The 21,293-nt window shown below is 40.7% G+C and overlaps 1 protein-coding gene across 3 annotated transcripts in view; it reads right to left on the bottom strand.

Annotated features, from left to right (window-relative positions):
- Positions 1 to 21,293, bottom strand: part of LOC133169233 (formin-like) — a 31,140-nt gene that overhangs the window by 7,675 nt on the left and 2,172 nt on the right. Inside the window, exons 1-13 of one of the 3 annotated variants that reach the window (XR_009718385.1) lie at positions 15,327 to 17,286; positions 15,115 to 15,235; positions 14,616 to 14,677; positions 12,800 to 13,461; positions 11,201 to 11,342; positions 7,818 to 7,905; positions 5,026 to 5,087; positions 4,792 to 4,880; positions 4,124 to 4,253; positions 3,899 to 4,045; positions 3,735 to 3,794; positions 3,544 to 3,664; positions 461 to 553 (exon numbers count right to left, since the gene is read on the bottom strand). Coding sequence is in view for 2 of the 3 variants with exons in the window: in XM_061301233.1 (XP_061157217.1) it covers positions 461 to 553; positions 3,544 to 3,664; positions 3,735 to 3,794; positions 3,899 to 4,045; positions 4,124 to 4,253; positions 4,792 to 4,880; positions 5,026 to 5,087; positions 7,818 to 7,905; positions 11,201 to 11,342; positions 12,800 to 13,461; positions 14,616 to 14,677; positions 15,115 to 15,235; positions 15,327 to 16,742 (3,193 nt within the window). In the remaining variant the exon portion in view is untranslated. Of the gene's footprint in view, positions 1 to 460; positions 554 to 3,543; positions 3,665 to 3,734; positions 3,795 to 3,898; positions 4,046 to 4,123; positions 4,254 to 4,791; positions 4,881 to 5,025; positions 5,088 to 7,817; positions 7,906 to 11,200; positions 11,343 to 12,799; positions 13,462 to 14,615; positions 14,678 to 15,114; positions 15,236 to 15,326; positions 17,287 to 18,907; positions 19,069 to 21,293 lie in introns of those variants that run through there. The other 2 variants (XM_061301234.1, XM_061301233.1) reach the window with 2 other exon arrangements.

Below are 21,293 nucleotides of genomic sequence, written 5' to 3'. Positions count from 1 at the left end.
CTTGTCAACTGGCCAAGTTAATCAACAGTCTTGCTTAACATGGGACGACATCAAGTTGTCACTGTTTTAAAATAATGTACACATTGTACGATGATATACAAGAGAGTGGGAGGGCACAAGTGTCTTATGTTAAATTGTTGCTCAGAAGCCATGAAAATCTGATTTCGAAAAAATCAGAAAACATCTTTTGGTGCATTACTTTGAAATCACTACATTACGCTCACATGAGAATTGAATATTGATGCAAAAATAAAGCGCTCGGGCGGTTCCGACAAATGATGTTTCCAACTCACACAGTTACTGCCGTCCTTTTTGTATTTTCATTATGGCGTCAAAGTGATTTTCATATAAATATTTCCTGTAAACATGACAATTCCTGTCTTACCGTAGGCGTGTACACGCTAGCTTGATTCGTTACCATAATCAGAACATGTTTTCATAAAATGTAAAGTTAACTTACCAGTGGAGACAAATCCTTCCATATTGTGTTTGAATGGCTGGAGGTGTTGTTCTGCCGAGTCAGCACACACCTTCCGTACATCTTGCTCGCAAGCTGGCGTAAAGAGAGCAAAATGATACATTATACGTAAACTATTGGAAAGGATTAGGCACAACCCGATCCAAAAATAAAAAAACATTATAGGAATAACGTAATGCAACATAAGAGGAGAAAAAAGAGATCAGCAAATGTGCTGAAGGAGGAAATTACTGAATGATTCTGTCAGAGGTGACTGTGCATGTGCGTGTGTTCTGTTTCCTGATGGGTTTTCGCCGCTTTGCCAAAAGACATGACTCGCACGCGCTCGCAGGAAACAGCCGTGACTGAGCATGTTCCAACCGATACCTTTCCCACTTCCTGTCAAACGTAAGTCTGGGATGCGAGACACGCAGATGCCGGATGAGAGCACTCGAGCACAATGTTCCGACCTGTAAGTCATTAATGGCTGCAATAAATACCTCCACTTTCTTATGACTAAATCAGTCAATTGTTATGCAACAAAGAAGAGCAATAAAAGCAATGTTTGCACCTGCAGCTCAGTAAACTCCCTTCATTACATCTTTTATTTATTTGTTGTCTGAAGAAATCACAGAGGAAATGTCTGTTTTAACTATGAACAGCTCAGATTCACTTCCTTAAATCTAAAACCAACACTTATGACAATAAAAAGAACCCAAATATCCTGTTTCGACAAACCACATTTCCTCTGCAGAAATACCCCAACTCCAAAAGACCAATTAAAGTCAAAGAGTAGAATTAAAAAGTGGTTCTCCTCAAAACGTGGTCCAGACAGAAAATGCCGCAAGAGGGAAGCCTGCAAAGCCACAGCAGCTAGAAAGAATACAACTGTTCTGACTTAAAAAAAAAGAAGCCTCGTTCACTCATAAAAACTAAATTTCTACTGTCAACATTTCTTTGATTAAGACATTGTGCACGTCCATCTTATTTGTGTATCTATAAACTCCAGAAGAAAGCACGGAAAATTAAAAACAGCTTGAGAGTAATATTTAAAAAATATATATTTTATTGGTGCACCTGTAATTTAATTTGAGAATTTGTATACAGTACAAGTAGAAAATAAGAGAATTATATATTTATAAATAAATAAATAAATAAATAAATATATATACATATATAAATTAATCCAGAGATTCTGCAGATTAAATTGAGATTAATTATTTAATACACATAATAAGAGTGCGTTAAAATCAGTTGTTAGTGGTCATGTAACTGTTTTTAATACTCACTCGGCAGACAACAACCATAGATTTTTTTTTGCTAACTGTCTCTGATGATAGTCAGACAGACAGTCTGGGTCATGATGGGAGCCAGCACCGATCTTTAAAGGGAGACTCAGCATCTTTCGCAGCCAAGTTAGTCGCCATTTAGACATATTGGGAGGAAAAAAAAAATGCTGCTATGCTTCAGTCGTTTACGGAGCCAGTTTGGTGATGAATGTTAGCGTGTGTTTTATAGGCTGTGTTAAATCAACAAAGCCCCAAGAGAATTTGAGCCTTTCCTGAGCCAGCGGCGATTTGCAAGCGCATCCAAGCAGGAGCCCACACGCAAGAGATAAACACTCGTCGGATACCCCACGGTGCTTAAGTAGCACTTACAAATGTTTTGCACAATCTGCAAAAGCTCCGCGGAAGAGCGTCCACCGGCTATTGCGTAAAACGACAATAGATACAAATGACTGTAGGGCAATAAGTGTGAAGAAAAAAACAATTGACATTTAGTTTGTTGAGTTGACCTTTCATACACACTTGCCTCCACTTTAGAAAACCAAAAAAAGAAGGAACTATACACCATAGATGAGGTAGTAGAGCCTTAGACATGTCAAGTGAAATAAATGAGACTTCACACATGGCATTCTGAGCGCAGCCTCCATTGTAAAATGGACTTCAGACTAAAGGCCATGTCTGAAAGTGACATTAAGGGCCATTTAAAATCAGGACACTGTCTGATTTGCCGCAGTGATGAATGCCTAACTGCTAGCCAGGCTTTCTGTGAAACACTAAACTCCCCCGAGTAGCAAAAGAACTCTGTTTCTTATTTTATGGGATCTGCTTGGGAGCATCAGCACAACTTCTGTCCACTGTAATGAACGAGGACCTTCAAAGAGGAATGTCGCCTTAATGAAAATGAATAAATAAAAATAAAATTCATACATAAACATCTCACCATCTATTGATGCAAACTGTCAGCTGCAATTTGGAAGAGAGTGGAAGAGATGTGCTAACACCAAGTCTCCTGACCTTTAACCCAAGGTCAGAGAGTAAAGACACTGCAGTCGCCATCTTAGAATCAGGTGAGGAGCACACACAGTCTTGAGGAAATCTCAAAATGGGATTCAGTGTGAGCGTTTCACACCGTCTCCAATGTGTTTGCGTTGTAATTAAGACCAGTTGCTTTCTTTAGGCGAGTTTATAACAGGCAGCATAAATATTTATTCCTGGAGGCTGCCCAGGATAATAGCTGGTGGGAGTCATAGGTGGGGCTCACCAAAAGTCCAACATTGGCCCTGTGATGCTTATGCCCTGGAGGACGACTGTGCCAGACTGCGCTGTTGCATTTATTGTCTTCGGGTCTTCCACTCATAAATGAGTGACAGCTTGAGGTGGGTCTGGCTCCTTTAGGAGACCCTTTGTATTTTTCCCCCAGGTCAGAAAGGAGAAAGCTTTAACAGCGATCTAAAAAAAATCTAAGAGAGGACTGAGAGCTAATCTAATTGCTTTCACATGCCGTATTATTGGTTGATTTAAATAACCACAGACATCAGGGGCGCATGGGAGCATCGCCTTTAACCTTTATGTGGCCCAGGCTGGCCAAGATTGAATGGCTAGAAAGTTGACTCCAACACTGACGCCACTGCATACACACCCAGGACACATTAAAAGATAAAAAAACAAAAAAAAACAGAAAGTAAAATATAAAATAAATAAAACTTCAATAAAACTACAATAAAACTAAAATAAATTAAAAAAAAACTATCTATGTCCATTTTTAAAACTGTTTGGTGCTTATCATGAATTTAGACATACCTGTCAAATCTTTTTTCAGCTTCCTGAGATCCTTCGTTAGATCGTCAAATTTGACCTGTGCAGCCTGGAGTAATTGTTGTGGTTCCAGCAAGGGGTAGACGCTCTTTTCAGTACCAGCATCCTGGGAGAATAAGACACTTTTAAGATGTATGTATTTTATTAGCATGTTTGTTCAACTGAAATCAACTCACGCTATCAATATTTCGTAGGTAGTACAAAACCACGTAATCCACCAGACTGATGTGACTCTCCTGAAAAATAAAGTTCTCTGTCATAAAATTGTAATCATGGTCAATTAGTAACCAATAGTAATTATTGACACAGCCTTTTGAGTATTGAATTAGTGGGCCATTACCCTGCTCTTGACGTCCTTCAATTTGGGGAGGATCTCGAGTGTAAAACCGTCAGCCTGACCTCTTGTCCTGTTGCCACCATTCATATAATTCCCAAAGGCCAGAACGAGACCCAATACCTTGCTCACACTTTTGCACTCCAGCAATTCCTGACAGACACAGACACGGCTTTATCACAGAGAGCCTTAAATTAGCATCATGATGATTTAGTGAAGCCGTGTTCTCACTTTGCATACGCTCTTTATAATCTCCACCTTTCGGCGGATGGAGGAGATGGTGTCGAGGAAGACCGACCGGAAGATGATGCAGTGCGCTCGACCTGCAAAGTTGGGAATCTGGGAGAGCTCATACAGGAACCTGGAAAACACAAGGGGAGGAGGAGAATAGGGGTGTGATGTGTTATGACAGAATTAAACAAAACGTCTAACAGGAAGGACTATTCCGGGTCCTTGGCAGGCCACGCTTCCCCCGTGCAGGTCCGGCTGAGTCAGTGCTGGTGCGACCTGGCAGGCGATTGTCATAGGGGGTTTCGCTTGGCTGGCCTCGAAAAGGGGTCGGCGGGGAAAAAGAACCGAGCGGCATCTAGGGACTGATCAAAGTTGGCCTGGGCCCAACGTGGGACGACTTATGTAAACAGTGGCGTGTCGGAGGGGAGCGGAGCTGTAACATCCTGTGTGATTAGAGTCCGCTGACACTGAGTAGGGATGACTCAGGCAGCTATAGTGACAGCTCTGGTCAAACATGGAAATGGGAAGGCCAGGCTCAGCGGCACCACTGGATTTAGGCCTCATTAACTGGCCCGAACTACTTAACCTTGACGACATGAAACTGCGGAGGGGACTTTTTATTATCGGGCAATGTCTGAGTGTCTGACTATCTTAAGGAGACGTCTTACTGTTCAGGTTTGTCCAGCAGTTTGACCTCGTCCTCTTTGGAAGTCTCATAATGTTTCTTGATTTTGGTCAGTTCATCAGGAGTAGCCCTCTGCAATAAAAAAATAAAATAAAAATCTTAAAGTAGATTGACGTTACATGCTAATATATTTTATTGGCAGCAATACAAACAGATTTGCTAGAATGTTTTTTTTACACATTTCTTTCTTTTTTCAAACTTTAATAGACGTACTTACATTTTCATATAAAGCCTCAATGGTCTCCAAATCCACCACAGAGTTATCGACAGTAAGAACAGCTGAAAGAATAAACAGTATTCATTATAAAACAGTCAGTCTAATAAATAAAAGAATGAGAAAAGATCTTGGACAAAACTTTCTGGCGTTTAAGCTTTCCTGGCGTATCATTGAGAGGAGCAAACTTGTTTTTCTGACTCGTAATGGAAAATTCTAATTAAATGTTGATTTGTAGCAAATAACATTATGATAAGTCATCCATCATTGTCAATTTGGATTTAATGGGAGAGCAACCATTAACAAATTTACTCCAATTTGGTAATGTTGTTACTGGTCTTACAACAAGAGTTAAAACATGTTCATGACAATAAATGTGAAAGATGTAATTCCTTTCCTATAACAAGTTTTGCTTCATCTTCATCACGTATGTTTTTCCCGTAACTATAGATGACAGCGCTGAAAGGGAAAGTAATTCATGCGCTATGTCTGAGAGGTGTCACAGCTTTATTGCCTAGTGTGAAAGGAGGGGCATGGGGATGCCTCATCTGACAGACAATCAATCACCATTTCACAATAAATACTAGCAGAATTTTGACATTGAAGCAAACCTAAACTTGGACATCTGTGAGAAAAATATAATGCATTATTATCTTTTATAATGTGATATCAATATGTTTTTCCTTGGGGCCAATGATTTTTTTTTTCACAAACTTCAAAAACTCTTCAAAAAACACCGATATATATTTGTTAAAGGTTCCCGTTAGTAGATGGGGAGAATTGCAGAGAGAAATTCCAGGAAGAATTGGAAAATATCCCCAGTTCAATAATCTGGGAGGCACATGGGAGGGTGGGGTCCAAATATATTTTGGTGGGGGGCAGTGCCGTCACGGTCCCTGTTAGAATCAACCTCCGCCAGTGAATGTACAGTCAAACATTTACGTACATTAATACTTCAATGAGAAAAAAAAATGTCATTTTAATATTGAAATTACCTAATTTGCTGTGCATTTTTCATGAAAAGTGCAAAAGGTTAAGTTCAACCATTTTACCAATTGGACATGAATGATTGCACTACTCTGCCGGGCTAGCAACAAGTGGCCAGGACCGTGTGACCTGAAGTGACCAGGAAAAAGAATCACAGAAAATACGTTGACCTATTCTTTATTTCGGCAGTCATTTAACAAATGGAATTCCTTCTAATTTTTGCTGTCAATGGTGTCATTGGAAAAGAAATAGGATTGTTTTTTCTGTATTAAAAACTCCACAGGCTGGCACACAGACTGGAAAATATTGGTCCAAATGCGTCGCCATTAACACTACCCAGACCTCCTCGTTTCAATCAACTAACAAGGTAATATGCTGCATTCTGGTTCCCAGGTGCTGCTCTTGCAGTGAAGCTGTCAATGTGGTCCTCATGTCTGGTTCAGAGGGAGCGCTGGAGGTCCATTTCCTACATCTTATTAGAGTGGATTATTCAGTCCCTCAGCCATGCAACCGTCAATCACACACCAAAGGGGGGCCCGCTCCAATGTGTACGGCAACGCTCTGATCCGAGGGGAGCCGGATATCTCTCCACGGCGACAGATCAAAGCTTGCCTGCCAACCCTCTCACACCCTTTTCTTCCACTTTTCACTCATCGGCTTAGGTGAGGAGGAGTGTGTATGTGTGTATGTAGGGGCTGGGGTGTTGCATGGGGGAGACCCCCCTATTGCTCTTGAAGCATGGTGGCCGTTGAAGTCCCCAGTCACTCTGATGGGTGCAGTTCAAACCGTCTCATCGACCAGAGGGAGGTCTTCTATTATTCCTTTTGTCCCTCCCTAATGTTCCGTTAATTGTTTGCGCCGTTGCTATATGAGGATTTTAATTGTTTTTACAGTAGACTGCACAGGCAAGTCTGAATTTGGAGTGTAGTACAACGTTTGCGTTGGAAGAGTTTTAAATGTGTTTGAAGCATGTTGGAGGGTTTAAGATATGAAGAAATGTGTTTTTTTTCTATGTTGCAGGTGGATCTGGCTCCATTTTAGCAAATAATGGCGAGAAAGGAGACAGCAATCAGTTTCCAAGTGTGGCTTTCTTTGCTTATGTTTTATGTGGTAGCTCCGTTCCTACAAACAGTTGAAGGTGGTTTTGTTCATGTTTAGATCATTAGCGGGGTGTCAGTCCCATTAGGCTTGTGGAAACCGTCACTGGCTACAATAAACAGATCTGCTGGCCGCGTGCTCAGACTAGCAGGCGGCAAGCAGCCTCCGCCACAATCCCTGGACAGAACCCATTCCCGGCGCATCGGACGCTGTTTTGAACACTCTATTTTATGTGTTTACATGCATGCCTGCATTTTCCACAAACGAGCCGCTAAGCGTGCGGTTCTTCAATTGAGGCAGACGTCTTTTTGATTATAAACAGTGCAGATGGGATCTGAGCTAGACTGGGTTGTCTGTTTTCATGCCAGTGGTGCTGTCTCACATTTTGACTAATTGGGGCATTTTCTTTCCCATTGTGGAAACTGGAAAGTGAGATTCTACACATTTCAGTTGAAAGGGAAACAAATACTAAAACGTGTGTCTGGTTACAACTTAGACGTGGTCGCAAATGTAGGAAATTATTCTGCGCTGTTGAGCTCCCAGTTCATCACTCAAAATACTTCATCTGCATTTCATCAAGAGGCCTTCCCAATTTATTGCTCAATGGAAACATTGTTGATTTAGAACATGGCATTTCAATGATGATCTCTTTGTTTGAGGCATTAAAAATGATTGTGGACATGCTGAAAGCAGGAAATGTTTTTTTTTACCTTGCTGAATGTCTTTCATTTCCAAATGCAGGCTTGATATAAGGATGCCGACAGCTTGCGAACGCTTCCCGTCCAGCAGCTTGATTCTCTGGAGAGAAACCAAAATTCCTTGCTATTGTTAGTCAGAACAGAGCATTGCGAGGGAGAACATCTACTTGTGCAACATTGTTCTGGTGATGATTTTTTTCACATAACAGGACAATGACGGTTTATTATTATCGGACAATAAAAATGGACACGACCTTTCACGGTGACACATCCAGCTTGGAAATGCCGAGGTGGCACATACCTGCATGGAAAGGCAGTATAACATCTCCAAACTGGAAACGGAAACGCCGCTTCACCAGATACCACACGAGAGATATCATCAAAATAATCAAGTCGCCATGAAAACACAAAGGCATCAGTAGCACCATAAAAGGACAGTCTCGAAGAGCGAGGCAACAAGACGCAGTTTTTTTTGTTTTGTTTTATAACAAACTATAAATTCACAGGATTTTTATTTGTGCCTACACATGGTCACAATTACTTATGACTGAATTAGCCGTAAACCTGATGAGAGTTTTGGCAAGGTAGGGCTCTGCTCTAAAACTTAATGTGTCAGGCTTCTTCATTAGGTATTATGGTGTTGTCGGCTACTGGGCTGTCCAGTGGGAGCTGGCGTGCAGAAGCCTTAGAAGTGGGTATTGCATTACAGAGCCTTAGTGGGTGCCATGCTGCTTCTAGCTCTATTACCTGGATCACTGGGGATCTCCCACTCTGGGAGTACCAGGCTTTCCTCAACACCTCTAATTAAGCACTTTGGACGGGCCACACTTAAAGCGGCCCAGGAGCCGTTCCTTCTCACTGTGGCTGCAGAAACTTGCCAATTAGCCCAAACTGTTAAGCTAATGAGAAAAGATGCTGGATGTTTGGTCTCGTTCATAGAAGATTGACTAAGGTAGAAGGATAAATGATGCTGAGATAGATAGAGATCAATAGCAAACGGCTCCCTCCTGTGGAAGAAAGGGGAACTGTTTATCTTGAAGGGAAAACGCAAAGGAGCTATTAAAATGAAACAAGACCCTGGGGCCGGCTAAGCCTTTTTTAACCATGTGAAATCAATAAGTGAATTGCTTTGAATGTGCGTCTGATATTTTGTTACCTCCTTTCAGTTATTGAGTGGGATCCTAAAATGAGCACAAAAATCAATTGCAACCTTGATGGGTTTTGACATTAATGCATTATATGTTTTTCTCCCCACATTACAAAATAATCAAAAGCTGGTTTTAAAATACAGCTGCAAGCAAAAAAACTAGCCTGCTTCATAATTAATTTCAAATTGGACTTAACTTATTCCCCTTACAAATGATGGATTTTATGTTTCGGGAAATTCCGTTATAGAAAACAAGGGATATTGCGCAAGAAATTACAGAATGTGATAGAAACAGAACTTTATTAGCAGACGTGATGATCGAAAAAAAAAAGCGAAAGAAGAAGAAGCAGGTGGCTGATGTCACTGGCAGTGGGAAGAATCAAGCAGTCTCAATTTGCACGACTGAGCAGAACCGCTGACCTTCGCTCGACTATCTGTCTGTTATCACCCCGGCAGCAATAACAAGTGTCTCATCATTAACCAACTTGATAAACTCAACAAACCCCAGTCACACCCACTGGTGTTCATCTTACACCCTCTCCAAATATGTCTTCAATAAACGCACCATGACTGTGTATGCTCATGTGGGGAAGGAGATAATGCATAAAGTTGAATTTATAGGAGTTGAAGAAATTATCATTTTGTTTGACATTTGAAAATCTCGCCCCTCCATTGTCATCATTCAATAAAGACGGCAGTGACATGCAAACTGTTTGCTCGCCTCTTTCCAAATCCTATAGGTGCAACGCCAGTGGATTGAAGCCACATGCCTGCAATTACACAAAGCCCACCCTGGCAAAAAAAAAAAAAAAAAGCTGTCGTCGACGTCGGCTCTTCTACTTTGATATGCTAATCAGCACACAGAGTAAGGCTCCAGAATAAACAGGAGCTTTGATTTTTTTTTTCTTTTTCTGTGGCACACATGATAAAGATTATCACTCATGGAGGCATCAGCTACCTCCCCTAACATTAAACTTAATGCTGTGAGGAGTTGTTGGAGATCAGGGAAGTGGATCATATGCATAATGCACAAATACATTCCAGTCCCTCCTACTTGTCTGCCCTGGGCTGTGGGGACAACCTGATCTGGCAACACTTTTTGGGGCAAGTGCATAAATGCCCCGAAACATGCTAGCATCACACAATTGCATGTCCGCGCTCGGCTCAATTAATTATGAAATAATTACCGCTTACTCACATCATAACTATGCTGTTGCAGACCTTTGAAAGACTTCTGGATCTTTTTTTTTTTTAAGATTAAAGAGATGGACAGCTTTTTCTGGATTTTCCAGCACGTTTTAGGCCCGCACCATTAAATAGTTTATTTAGAAATGTGAGTCATCAAAGCTCGAGTTGGAAGACAGGAAGAAAAATATAGACCTGAAAATGAGTATCTCTTAATGTGTTACTTTTTACAGAAAGCTTTTTGATTACTGCGCCAGCAAAGTTTCCATGAGACTTCTTCTAAGCTGATGTCAGCCCCCGACAGGAGACAGTTGGAAGTGTTTGTGTCTGGATGTGGCTGACTTTAGTTGGATCAAATGCTTTTGCCACTTTAAGAGTGACCAGACTGAATGGGAGGATTTGAGGATGGAGACTAAGGACACCGTGCACACACATACACGTGCCCCCCCCACACACACACACATTGTGGCCCTGTGGACCCGTGTGGAGCCTTGACAAATTGATCAGAATAAAGGATGTGTATAGATTTAAAAGGGACTGTCTACTCGGACGCCACAGTCAGGACCACGAGGCGGCCAACGTGCTGACAGGGCAATGGCTGCAGCAGATGTTCAGAACCGACAACATGTTTAAAGCATTAGGCGGTTAGGTGAAGGGGAAATACAGTGGAACCTTGTAAGTTAAATATTGTACAATTTGAAACTTCATCCAATGTTTGTGGGAATATACCTCTGATGTCACTACTGTATCAACTTGGCTACCTAGCAACCCATCGATTATTTGAAAATTACACTTATTCAAATTAGATGATTCATCATCTGCCAATTATTTTTCATTTGCGGTCAAATTGTAAAGTCAAGTGTTTTTTACAGTTTTGTTTCAACTTTGCGTGATATTACAGAAGTTTTCTAATTCTTAAGTCCAGTACTGGTAGGTGGAGTTCAGTTGTATTTAACTTTTTAGTACAACACATTTGCATTTAACCTTAAGATACCTTAACTTTAAGATGCATATATGTGTAATTTCTAGAAATGAATTCAAGGTGGATATGAAGTAACTCTACCTTCTTTGTTTTTGCTTTCTTCTCATACGTATCCGACAGAGGTTTCTTCATTGGCTGAGTTGTGGCCTTGGAGAAAAGCTCTTCAAACTCTTTTGGATCAATGATGTCTGGCTCCTCTAGCGAGCCCCACAAAGTCTTGTTGCTGAAAAAATAAACAAAGAACATTTGCAGCAATTAGATGAAGGCTGTGATTCAACTTTCTAAACAGAATTTGTGTGTTGCATTTTAGGGAGATTACAGATGTTTTCTGAACGTACCTACAACATTTTATAACATTTACATTTCCACTTTGAGACCAGAAAACATGGATGTTAACCTTCAAAGCAGACTGTACTCTGCCTCTTAAAATGCAAGAGCACTAGTTATGCCTGAGGTGATAAACACAACTAAACATTGATGCAAGCTTGTTTGTGTCCTTATGGAACATTTCCAGCAAATGAACTACAATGAATTCAGAAGTTGCTGAGTAACATGGATAATAAAAACAAACAGATGTAAAAAAGAGAACATGAGCTGCTTAAAGTCAAGAGGATGTTTAACACTCTGTTGTTACCAACACATCAGTCGTCTGCTAACCCTAAATTATGGTAATCAAATCAAGAGACAATGCTTTCGGCTCCATAAAATCACTGCGTCGTAGTTTAGCTCATCATTTTTTTTTACACTATAAAAATGGTACAGCAAGTTTAAGTTTGACTAAACATAAAACAAGACATTTGGAAATGTGGATGGAAATCATACAGAATTTCAAGAAGAACATCTTGAGAAAAACAAAAGGAAACCAAAGACTATCCAAGACATACTTAACCTCGTCTACCTAAATTGTCATTAAAAAAAAAAAACAAAGTGCTAATAGGCACTAATGACCTCCTCACCCATGACCTAAATCCACTCGCACTACTAATAATGCAAAATTAGTGTTAAGTCTAACGAACCATTGGCCAAGAAGATTTTTCTCCTGAAGGTTCTGAGACTTTGAATTCAAGATTCAAGATTCAAGATTCAAGAATTCCACAGACAATACTGAGTAGACTAAATTAAAATGCTTGTCGTGTAAAATGTGTGCTTTGGTTCACATTTGAGGAGCTGGCAACATTTCAAATTCTTTCAAACTCTCAAACTTTTTAGACCATCACACCATTACCAAAGATCACACAGCTGATCCACTTAGAGTCAAACCCTTTTAGTACCCCTTAACTCGACCCTTTATGGCTAAATTTATAGGTGCTGCTGCGGTGCCTTGTCCGGTGAGAACGCACGGACCAAAACACGGCTTCCCCCAACTAATCCAGCCATGGAAATACAAGGTCATAAAGTTGAACGCCTGGCACTCATGAGGCAGCGACCACAACCACAGTAAATGGGCTGGATAATCCACTTACAAATACAGACTCCGCAGTTCAAGGGAATGGTGCCGAGGCCTACAATTCTTAGTGCTGGACAGAACCAATTGGACTATGTGAGAGGTACTCATTGCACTAATTGGAATTTGAATGATTGTTTAGGAATGTCGAGTTTTTTTCCACCTCTACCTGTACGTTCAAACTCCTTAGCTTTGCTAATTTATTATCATAAGTGCATACTTATACATATACATACTTATCGTCATGTACTTGAATCCTGGTCCAATACAGAGGCTTCATGGGACAGGCAGGCTCGATAGAGGGCTTCCGAGGGGGCTTTTCGAAGATACTTCTGAAACTGAACCCCCCCATGAGTGGAGGTGGTGGGGGGTTGCCGCCTGGAGGAGGGGGAGGAGGTGGAGGCCCTGCTCCAGGTAGACCAGGAGGGGGAGGCGGTGGTGGTGGACCACCCCCGGCGTGTAAAGCTGGCGGCGGCGGCACTGCTCCAGTCATGCCTGGTAGGGGAGGTGGAGGTGGTGGCGGCGGTACCAAAGAGCCTGGCAGGGGTGGCGGAGGCGGGGCTGGTCCGGCAGGCCCCGAAGCCGTTTTAATCCCCAGATTGAGTCCGATAGAGTCCAAGTTAAGTTTATTCGGGAAGTTCTGGCCGGCTGTTTGAACGAGACCGCCCGCTTCGCCCTCTGGGCTTTTGATGAACGTCTCTCTGTCTGTCTGGATCCCCACAGTTCGCCAAGTTTTGATTGTTGGGTCATCTGCAGTCGACACAGCCACGTCTCGGGTTTGTTTGCCCTCCACATTGTAGGTCCTGTCTTTTTGCATCTTGGCAATGATGCCTTCAAGGTTTGATATCGAAACAGCATGCTCGCCGCGAAGTTGGAAGAGTTCAAGCTCGAAATCAGACTGTAGAAACACAACCATTGATATTAGTCATTTCATGTTCCAACGGAATAATTCTAATAATCTGTATCGGATAAAAATGATTGTTGCACAATATATTCCATCATTATTTTTATATTTTTTGGTCCATGGCTTGCTCAGAGAAAATCTATCAACTAAAAGGTCATTTGACATTTCAAACAACAACAAAAAAGAAGCAAACAAAGCAAAGTATTGATTGGACACAACAAGGAAATTGTTGGGCAATGAACCTTACACATGTTTCTTATTAACTTGTTTCACTTCGAAAACAGCATGAGGCACGTTCCCACCCTTTGTTGTGGGCCGACATGTTTCTCAGTCTCGACATCAGTCTATTAAGTAGGGTAAATTAAAGGTTTTAAAGCAGGAGATTCTAAAAAAAATCCTGAGCTCAGATTTTCATTGAGGAATTTGCCAATTAATCAATTCATAACTAACTTTGTTATATAATCAAGTGACAATAACATTAAAAAAATTGCTGTCTAGCAGTTGTGGTTGACAGGTAATTCTTGATGTATTTTATTTATTCTCAATTTTATACCAAAATATTTTTCAATCTTTTTATAAATCAAAATTGTGAAGACTTCACTACACTGAAACGAGACAGCTGATCCCAACACTTGTTATAATTGTTAGTTGTTTTTTTTCTTCACATCAACCATTTATATGTAAATAAACATGCACTTAATAATTGATTACATTTAAAAAATAATTTCCTGATGTAATCTAAATTATTTTGCTGTATTTCTGTTTGTTCTTCATCAGTTTTTCTATATATGGGAATGCGCAATACAAATAAAAAATTAATTGTATATCTGGGGAAAATAACCCAAGATTTCTTGATTACTGTTTAAACATAATCTACTTTCTTAATGATTTATGTACAGTAGTGTAGAGGCAAATTATGTGGACTGTGGCTACTGGTTCTCTGCTGCTGTCAGAAATTCTGACTCAGAACATTTCATGCTTACGTAGCGCCATCTTGCGTCCATAATAGTTAAGTGCAGGTAAGTGTATTTCCATTCATTTACTGTTACAGTGCGGATGTAAATTTCTGAACAGTGTCCCTGCAGTTTCACTATTTATGATTTATTCACATATCATTGAAGGTTGTTTGACACAGTGACACAACATACGTGCATTCGTTCCAAGTCTTCCTTGCATTCCCTCTTGAGTTGCAGAAGGGCAGCCTGGTGCTCTGAAAGCAAGCGTAACACAAATCATATTTTGATGACACCAAAAATTCATTTCTCATCATTGTCTGTGTGTTTGCACGTTTACAAACAGAATGACTAATCAAACAAGAAGAACGGCAAATTTCTGGTCCTGCAAGGCTTGCAGCAGAGTTTGATATAACAAATGATAAAATTCTACAGAGGGTTGGGTCACTGCTCACGGATGGACCAGTATTGCAACTTAAGCAACCAGTTTTTAATCATGCGGGTGACAACGTGCTGCACTAAATCAAACATTTAGTCAAGTCAAACATGTTAGTGAGATGACACGTGGATCCGAATGAATGAAGGAAGAAACAAGAACCACCTAAACCAAGATTCATCTGTTTTAACTAAAAAAATATATATTATTAAGGGTCGGCATTAAATTGTAGTTGCATTTGTAAATTCTGTTTCTTACCTGCCTCTGTGTACTTGAGCCCAACCTTTTCTTCTTCATCTTTGGATTTGGGTGGTGGCCACACAGCCTGCAAACGACCCGGGGTCCGGTCCTCACTGTCCGCAGGTGACGTGGCCTCCGTCTGTCAGAACAAAAGTGTATGCATGGAAAAATTGGTACCGTATTTTTTTATGATAATCATAAATGTGAATATGTGGGAGGTGATGACATACATTAGCTTCAGTGGGGGCTTTGAGTTCCCTGCTGGGAGATTTGGAGGATCTCTCAAAAATAGATCGAAGACTTTCTTTGTCATTCCTAATCTTCCTTCTCACCGCTTCCAGATCCACAGGTTCAGTTTTTTCCTTTTTGACAGATTTAGGGCCAAAAACACTCCGAAAAGTATCATATGCCAAGTCGGAGGTTTTCCTGATTTCTGGATGGGAGGTTTTGTCACCTGCAACTTCAACTCCGGCCTCAGACTCCTTTTTTTTGTTAGCTCCTGCTTCAACTTCAAGGTTAAGTAGCGGACTGTTTCTCAGATTTTCCGAGAGCGGTTTAGGCTCGAGGTGTTTTTTGGTTGTAGCTGATGTCTTCTGTTCAGGTAGGAGCTTGGTTTTGTTGACTGTTTTCTTTAAACTGAGCAATGCCAGGTCAGCATCTTTCTCATTCTGCTTGATTTCGGACATAGTCTCTCTCTCTTCCCCAACTGCTCCTTTCTTGAGTACCCGTAGACCACTAAACAGAGCCGGCATCTGAAAAGAATTGGGTGAAGAGTACGTTGTGTCCTTGGATGGAGTTTTTGAAGAAATTGAATGCTGGGGGGAAAGTTTGTCACTTTGCTGAAGATCACTTGATGAGTACAGTGTTGGTTTTGTTTCCTCATTTTTTGATCGCTCCTCAAGACTTGAAGAGGGGGTCACTTGGCGAGGCAGTCGATCATCGTCATTTTGCTCACATGTTCCAGATAATGTATTATCATGATCATTTAGGATGATGGCGGGAACGGGCCGAGAACAATCAATTTCTTCACGGTCTTTTGTTAGTTTACTTCCGTGGTCTTCTATGCTTGTTGCTTCTCCTCTGTTAAATATTCCTGAAGTTGACAAGATAGTACTTCGACTGGATATGTCTGCAGACAAAAATGATTCCAAAGGTGACATCTTAAACCCGTGTGTTCGAAACTGTGGTATATCTGCTCCAGTGGTGTCTCGCTGTGCATCTCCATCACTTAAATCTTTGCTATCCCCAGGTAAGGTTGGCTTCCTGACAATCAACAACTTCTTTGACAGGCTTCTACGTTCAAGCCCCGCCCCCTCCTCTTCATTTTCAGAGTCACTATATGTATCCACTCTAGTTCCGATCACTCTGTCGTGATCTAACGAGTGTGACAACTGTCCTTTAGATGGACTGTCGGACTCCTTGTGAGTTTCCCAGGAATCAACAACATCCTTTGGAGACAAATCCAGCCCATTTTCATTTCGAGTTTGACATACTTCATCATCTGACACTTCCTTAAAGGACGTCAACACAGCAGGTTGCATATCTGACTTGTCCCTAGTGAGAATATTGTTAAAGACACTTATCAAAGTACTAGAGGGCTTTGGTCTTTGTGCGTCAGATATATTACTCGGATTGTCCATGTCCATTCTCAATCAAACGTCACACTGGCATAAAGTGAAAGAAAAAACAAAATATATGGCTGCTCCTATTCCACCTCAAACTTTGGCAGGAAACAAAAAGGTCTTTGTATGGACAAATCTCTTCTTACCTTCTCCAAGTGAACACTAATAACAATGCTACTGTATGTGTGACGCAAGTTGAATAATCATTGACTCAAAGAAAAACTATTAGTGTAGTGGAGAAAAGTTCTTTGAGAAGGTTTCTTGTGTCAGGTCAATCTGTTCAATATCTGGATCTATATCCTGTTGTAATCTTGACGGGAGAAAGTTCAACTTTCACAGAGCAATTCAAACTATTCCCAGAAGGTGAGCTGTATTTTCCATGTTGATGATGTGGATTATCCTTCTCTTGCTGCTGCCATAAAGTCTGTGGTCCATGACTGAGCTTTTCCTTCTGCTTCGCGTCTGTCTTCTTTAGCAATCTGTCTTAGCGAGAAGTCCAGGCGAGTGTTGCATGAGAGAAAAAAACAAAACAAACTTGCAGGTTGAGGGGGAGAAAAAAAAAAAAAAAGCGTCTCACTGGTCTACCCAGTCTGTGGACGCCTTTCTTCAGACCCCTCCCTTTCTGGGAGGGAACCTGTCGTACCAGCCGCAGGTGTCTGCTTACATCACATTCAAACAATGGCAGCGTGGCAAAGTAGTAAACACAGAAGGCCATTGTGTGATCAGTTGGAGAAGCAAATGAGAGCAATTGGCAATGGAGAGTCGGCTAACATTAGTGAAAACTCATAAAACTGGTTTGATAAGTAACATATTAGGTACGGTTAGAGTACTCCATATTTGAGTCTGACTCATTCCGACTGCAATTAGTCATAACTGCCCTTATTTCCATTTTATTTATGATTCTGAGCTGCTCCAAATTGGGTTGGATTATTTTCTATTTTACATTGCTCTTATTGCTGCAAGCAACAAAAGGTCATTGCCTTTTGAGTGCCTTTCATAATCTCATAGATTGAACACCTAATCTGTACCCATGGAAGAATGTGCAACACAATGATGTTTTCGCTCATTGTAACTGTGTGAATGAAAATTGTGTTGTTGTTGTGGCACAACTCTAGATTTCTTTTCTACTGAATTTATTTATTGACATTCATAAATCAAATGAAAGTATAAGGGTAGACCTCAGGTAGATACAATAATATAATAATTTGTTCTATTTATATGGCTGACTTTCAGTGTTTATAATAATATAATATAAATAGAAATTTATAATAAGTTTTCACACTGATTTAGTTGTGGCAAAACTCTAGATATTTTTTTTTTCTTACTAAATGTATCGCTATTTACAAATCAAATTAAAGTACAAGGTAGACCTCGGGTACAATGATATCATAATTTTCACTATTTATATGTATGACTTTCAGAATTTATATCATGCGTGCGTATGAAAAAAAAAAAGCTCACAAGAATGTGGGCTTGTGCCGGCTTTTGTTATGTAACCACAGTGGTGTTCCATACCCGCACACACACTAAATCCCCTCAGAGGCTCTAACACAGCATTGATTGCAAAGCGTTGTCGTTATGGAACAGTATTTACATGGATTGATCCAAAAACCTGAGCTCAGCTGCAGGGAGTAAATACTTTGTTTTAAAATCACGCCATTATATAACGCTGTTTAGAAAACATTTTGGCCTCTAACTTTGTTGTTCCAGGTGTGACAACAGAACTGGAGCAGAGACAATATGTGTATAAGGCGTTGGGTGTGTGTGTGAGAATGCCAATGCTGCAAAAGTATGTTACAGGGTTGTCACTTTAATTAATGTCAAGTCACTAATTTATTGTTCAGCCTTGTCACCATTAATGCAAAATGTCACTGCAGATAGTTTTAGAAGAAAATATGTCTTACACTGATAAAAAAAAAAAACACACACACATCTAAAAAGTAAGTAATCCACCTCATCAGCAGGAATGAAAAACTAGAATTTGTAATTGTCGTTTACACACTTCAAGTTTAAATGGTGAAATATTTTGTACAACAAGGAATTATCTGAGTCAGTTTTATCTTGGGATCTGTCTGCAGATTAGAATCCATGACCCTTTAATCCATTTCAAGAATTTGCAATCATGTGCTTGGGGAAAAACTTCAGGGCAATGTTGTGAACGTATGGTGTTGAAGCATAGTGACCCTCACCGTGCACTCCAGCTTGGGATAATAAGGTGTATCCCCGATGATGTCATCCTCTGGTGGTGTAATGCGTAGGAAATCCAGGTGATCGGGGCGGGGAACACGGGACAGGGGCTCCTGGGGGTCATCCAGCATCCAAATATCATCATGACGCAGGAGGGAGTCATCTAATGGAAGGGGGGATACACAAACACAGACACAAGCTCAGCATAATTTGCAGTGTGTGTTGCATCCAGAGTTGTGCTTGTAGTTTGCAGCCTGGCCTGTGTGGATAATACAATTGGTTTGAAAGGAGGCATCATAATCTCTTAGCATCAAATGTTGAGCGATAAAGAGTCCTGTTTTTCTGCAAGCCTCGGGGGCACTAAGCTATTTTTATCTGCACTTACTCGGCTCTCTTCCTACAGGCCACACCAGCAGCAAGCTATAATGATGCAATATGGACAATCCCGAAAACACCTTTAGTATATATATTTTCAACTGCATGTTCATTGTTTAAAAAAAATAATAAAAGATGAAGCTGCAACCAGAAATGCGGCTATATAAATTCACCTCGCCTGCCCTCTCCTGTCCAGTGAGGAGAAAAATGCAGCAGCAGCAGGATGAAATTTTCAGAATCCAGATTTATGAATGGTCTTCTATATTTCATATTACCATTCTAAATATAGTGCCATTGGTATTAACATTTCAGTGGCAAACTGGAAACACAACCTGTAGAAGCATCCTTGCATGCTTTTGGACTCCCACGTCAAAGCACATCAACTTCAGTAGCGGAACGTGAAAGAACACACAAAGTGACACGTGGGTATCATTCATGCAAAAAGAGAAAGGAGAGCACTATAGGTGATGAAAGATGATAAAACAAGACAAAACATAGAGAACAAAAAGCAAAGACATAGAAATAGTATCACATCCTAGTCTCATTTTCTAGCAAGTGTCATTGACATGAAATAAGGTGACTGCAGTGTGACTGCATTGAGTGCTTATTGGTAGTCCCTTCAAATAGGATCCTGCAATTTGACCTTGGGCCAAATGCCTTAAATTCAGTCACGGCATTCCCCGTCGCCACCCCAAACTCTCACAAATGCACACACAACCAAGTGGAAAAGCTTTGCAGGATAATGGAAAACACTCAAAACTACCCACCACAATTGGCTAGTATGCAGCTATGCCATTTATCTGAAACATTAATAACATTTAGAGAGAGAGAGAGAGAGTGAGAGAGAGAGAGAGAGAGAAAGAGAGAGAGAGAGAGAGTGAGAGAGAGCCTACACTGCCTCCATCTGGCCAGAGTGGTGTAATCTTAATTCCGTCAGCCAAATACTGCAGTGTAGCTCTGAATGACTGCACACAGTGTTGCAATATAACAACTGTACCTTTGGAAACTCTGTAGCGTTATTAGGAAATGATGAAACTGCAACTATTATTTCAAATAAACAGCTACTATTTGAGCACATGCAGTCTTTTGATCGACCCCGGGAGGGGTGGGGGGGATGTAAGATTATTGTCATTTAATCTGCCTCCCTGCCGAGACAGACTCATAATGTCAATAAGTGGCAACACGCAGTGCGGATAAGAGGATGTTCTCAGATGACATAGTTAAGTATGACAAGAAAAGCATTACATGATCTAAAACGGAATCATAGTCATCTATATGAACATGAGGTCAGTTTTCCGGGTGTTTCTTCATCATAAAGGGCAATGAAGTGATGAAAGTGAAAATGAGCAGCTGTCACAATGTGTGGGTGTTGCCGTGTCATACTCTCAATAAGTCTGTCTGCGTTTTGCATGGCTCAGGAACCTTCCAATGTGACAGCGGGGCATCGTCAAAGATGATGGATTAACCCACTTGCCACTCTGACCGGTTCTTCTTCTTCAATGGTCTCGGGATGCTTTACGGTCGACTAAATCAAATAACATTGGAACCTCAAGAGAAAAAGCTCATCTGAGAACCAAAGCAGACTGACGTAAAAGCTTCGACATTTTTCATCTGAAATACAATTCTGGTTGGCAAATAGGAAGTAGAGAATGGAGGATTATTAAAGAGTGCTTTTATTTGGATTGACAGCCTCCCAACTCAGGCACGGACAATTTGGTTAGCCTAGTTTCACTCCACTGGTGAATGTAAATTTAAACAGTTGCTCAATAAACCTTGTTGCAATTAAGCTAGAGCAAGAGAGATAACTTTGGGCTGTATTTCTCTGCAACAACGTGAGAAACACTAAAAAAAAAAAAAGCAACACTGAGCTTGTGTTGGCCAAATCTACTTCATTAACTGAAAAGAACTGACCCTTGTTGTCAGTAGCCTAAGAATGCTCCACATTATGTTGACTGACATCATGCAAATAGAAAGGCGCTCTTGCACTGTTCGGTTTCATATGACCTTGCTGGA

This window comes from Syngnathus typhle, linkage group LG16 (genome assembly GCF_033458585.1).
Source record: "Syngnathus typhle isolate RoL2023-S1 ecotype Sweden linkage group LG16, RoL_Styp_1.0, whole genome shotgun sequence".
In the NCBI taxonomy this organism is placed as follows: domain Eukaryota; kingdom Metazoa; phylum Chordata; class Actinopteri; order Syngnathiformes; family Syngnathidae; genus Syngnathus; species Syngnathus typhle.
Note: the sequence above shows the minus strand (reverse complement) of the source record. Positions and strands in the feature narration are given on the sequence as shown.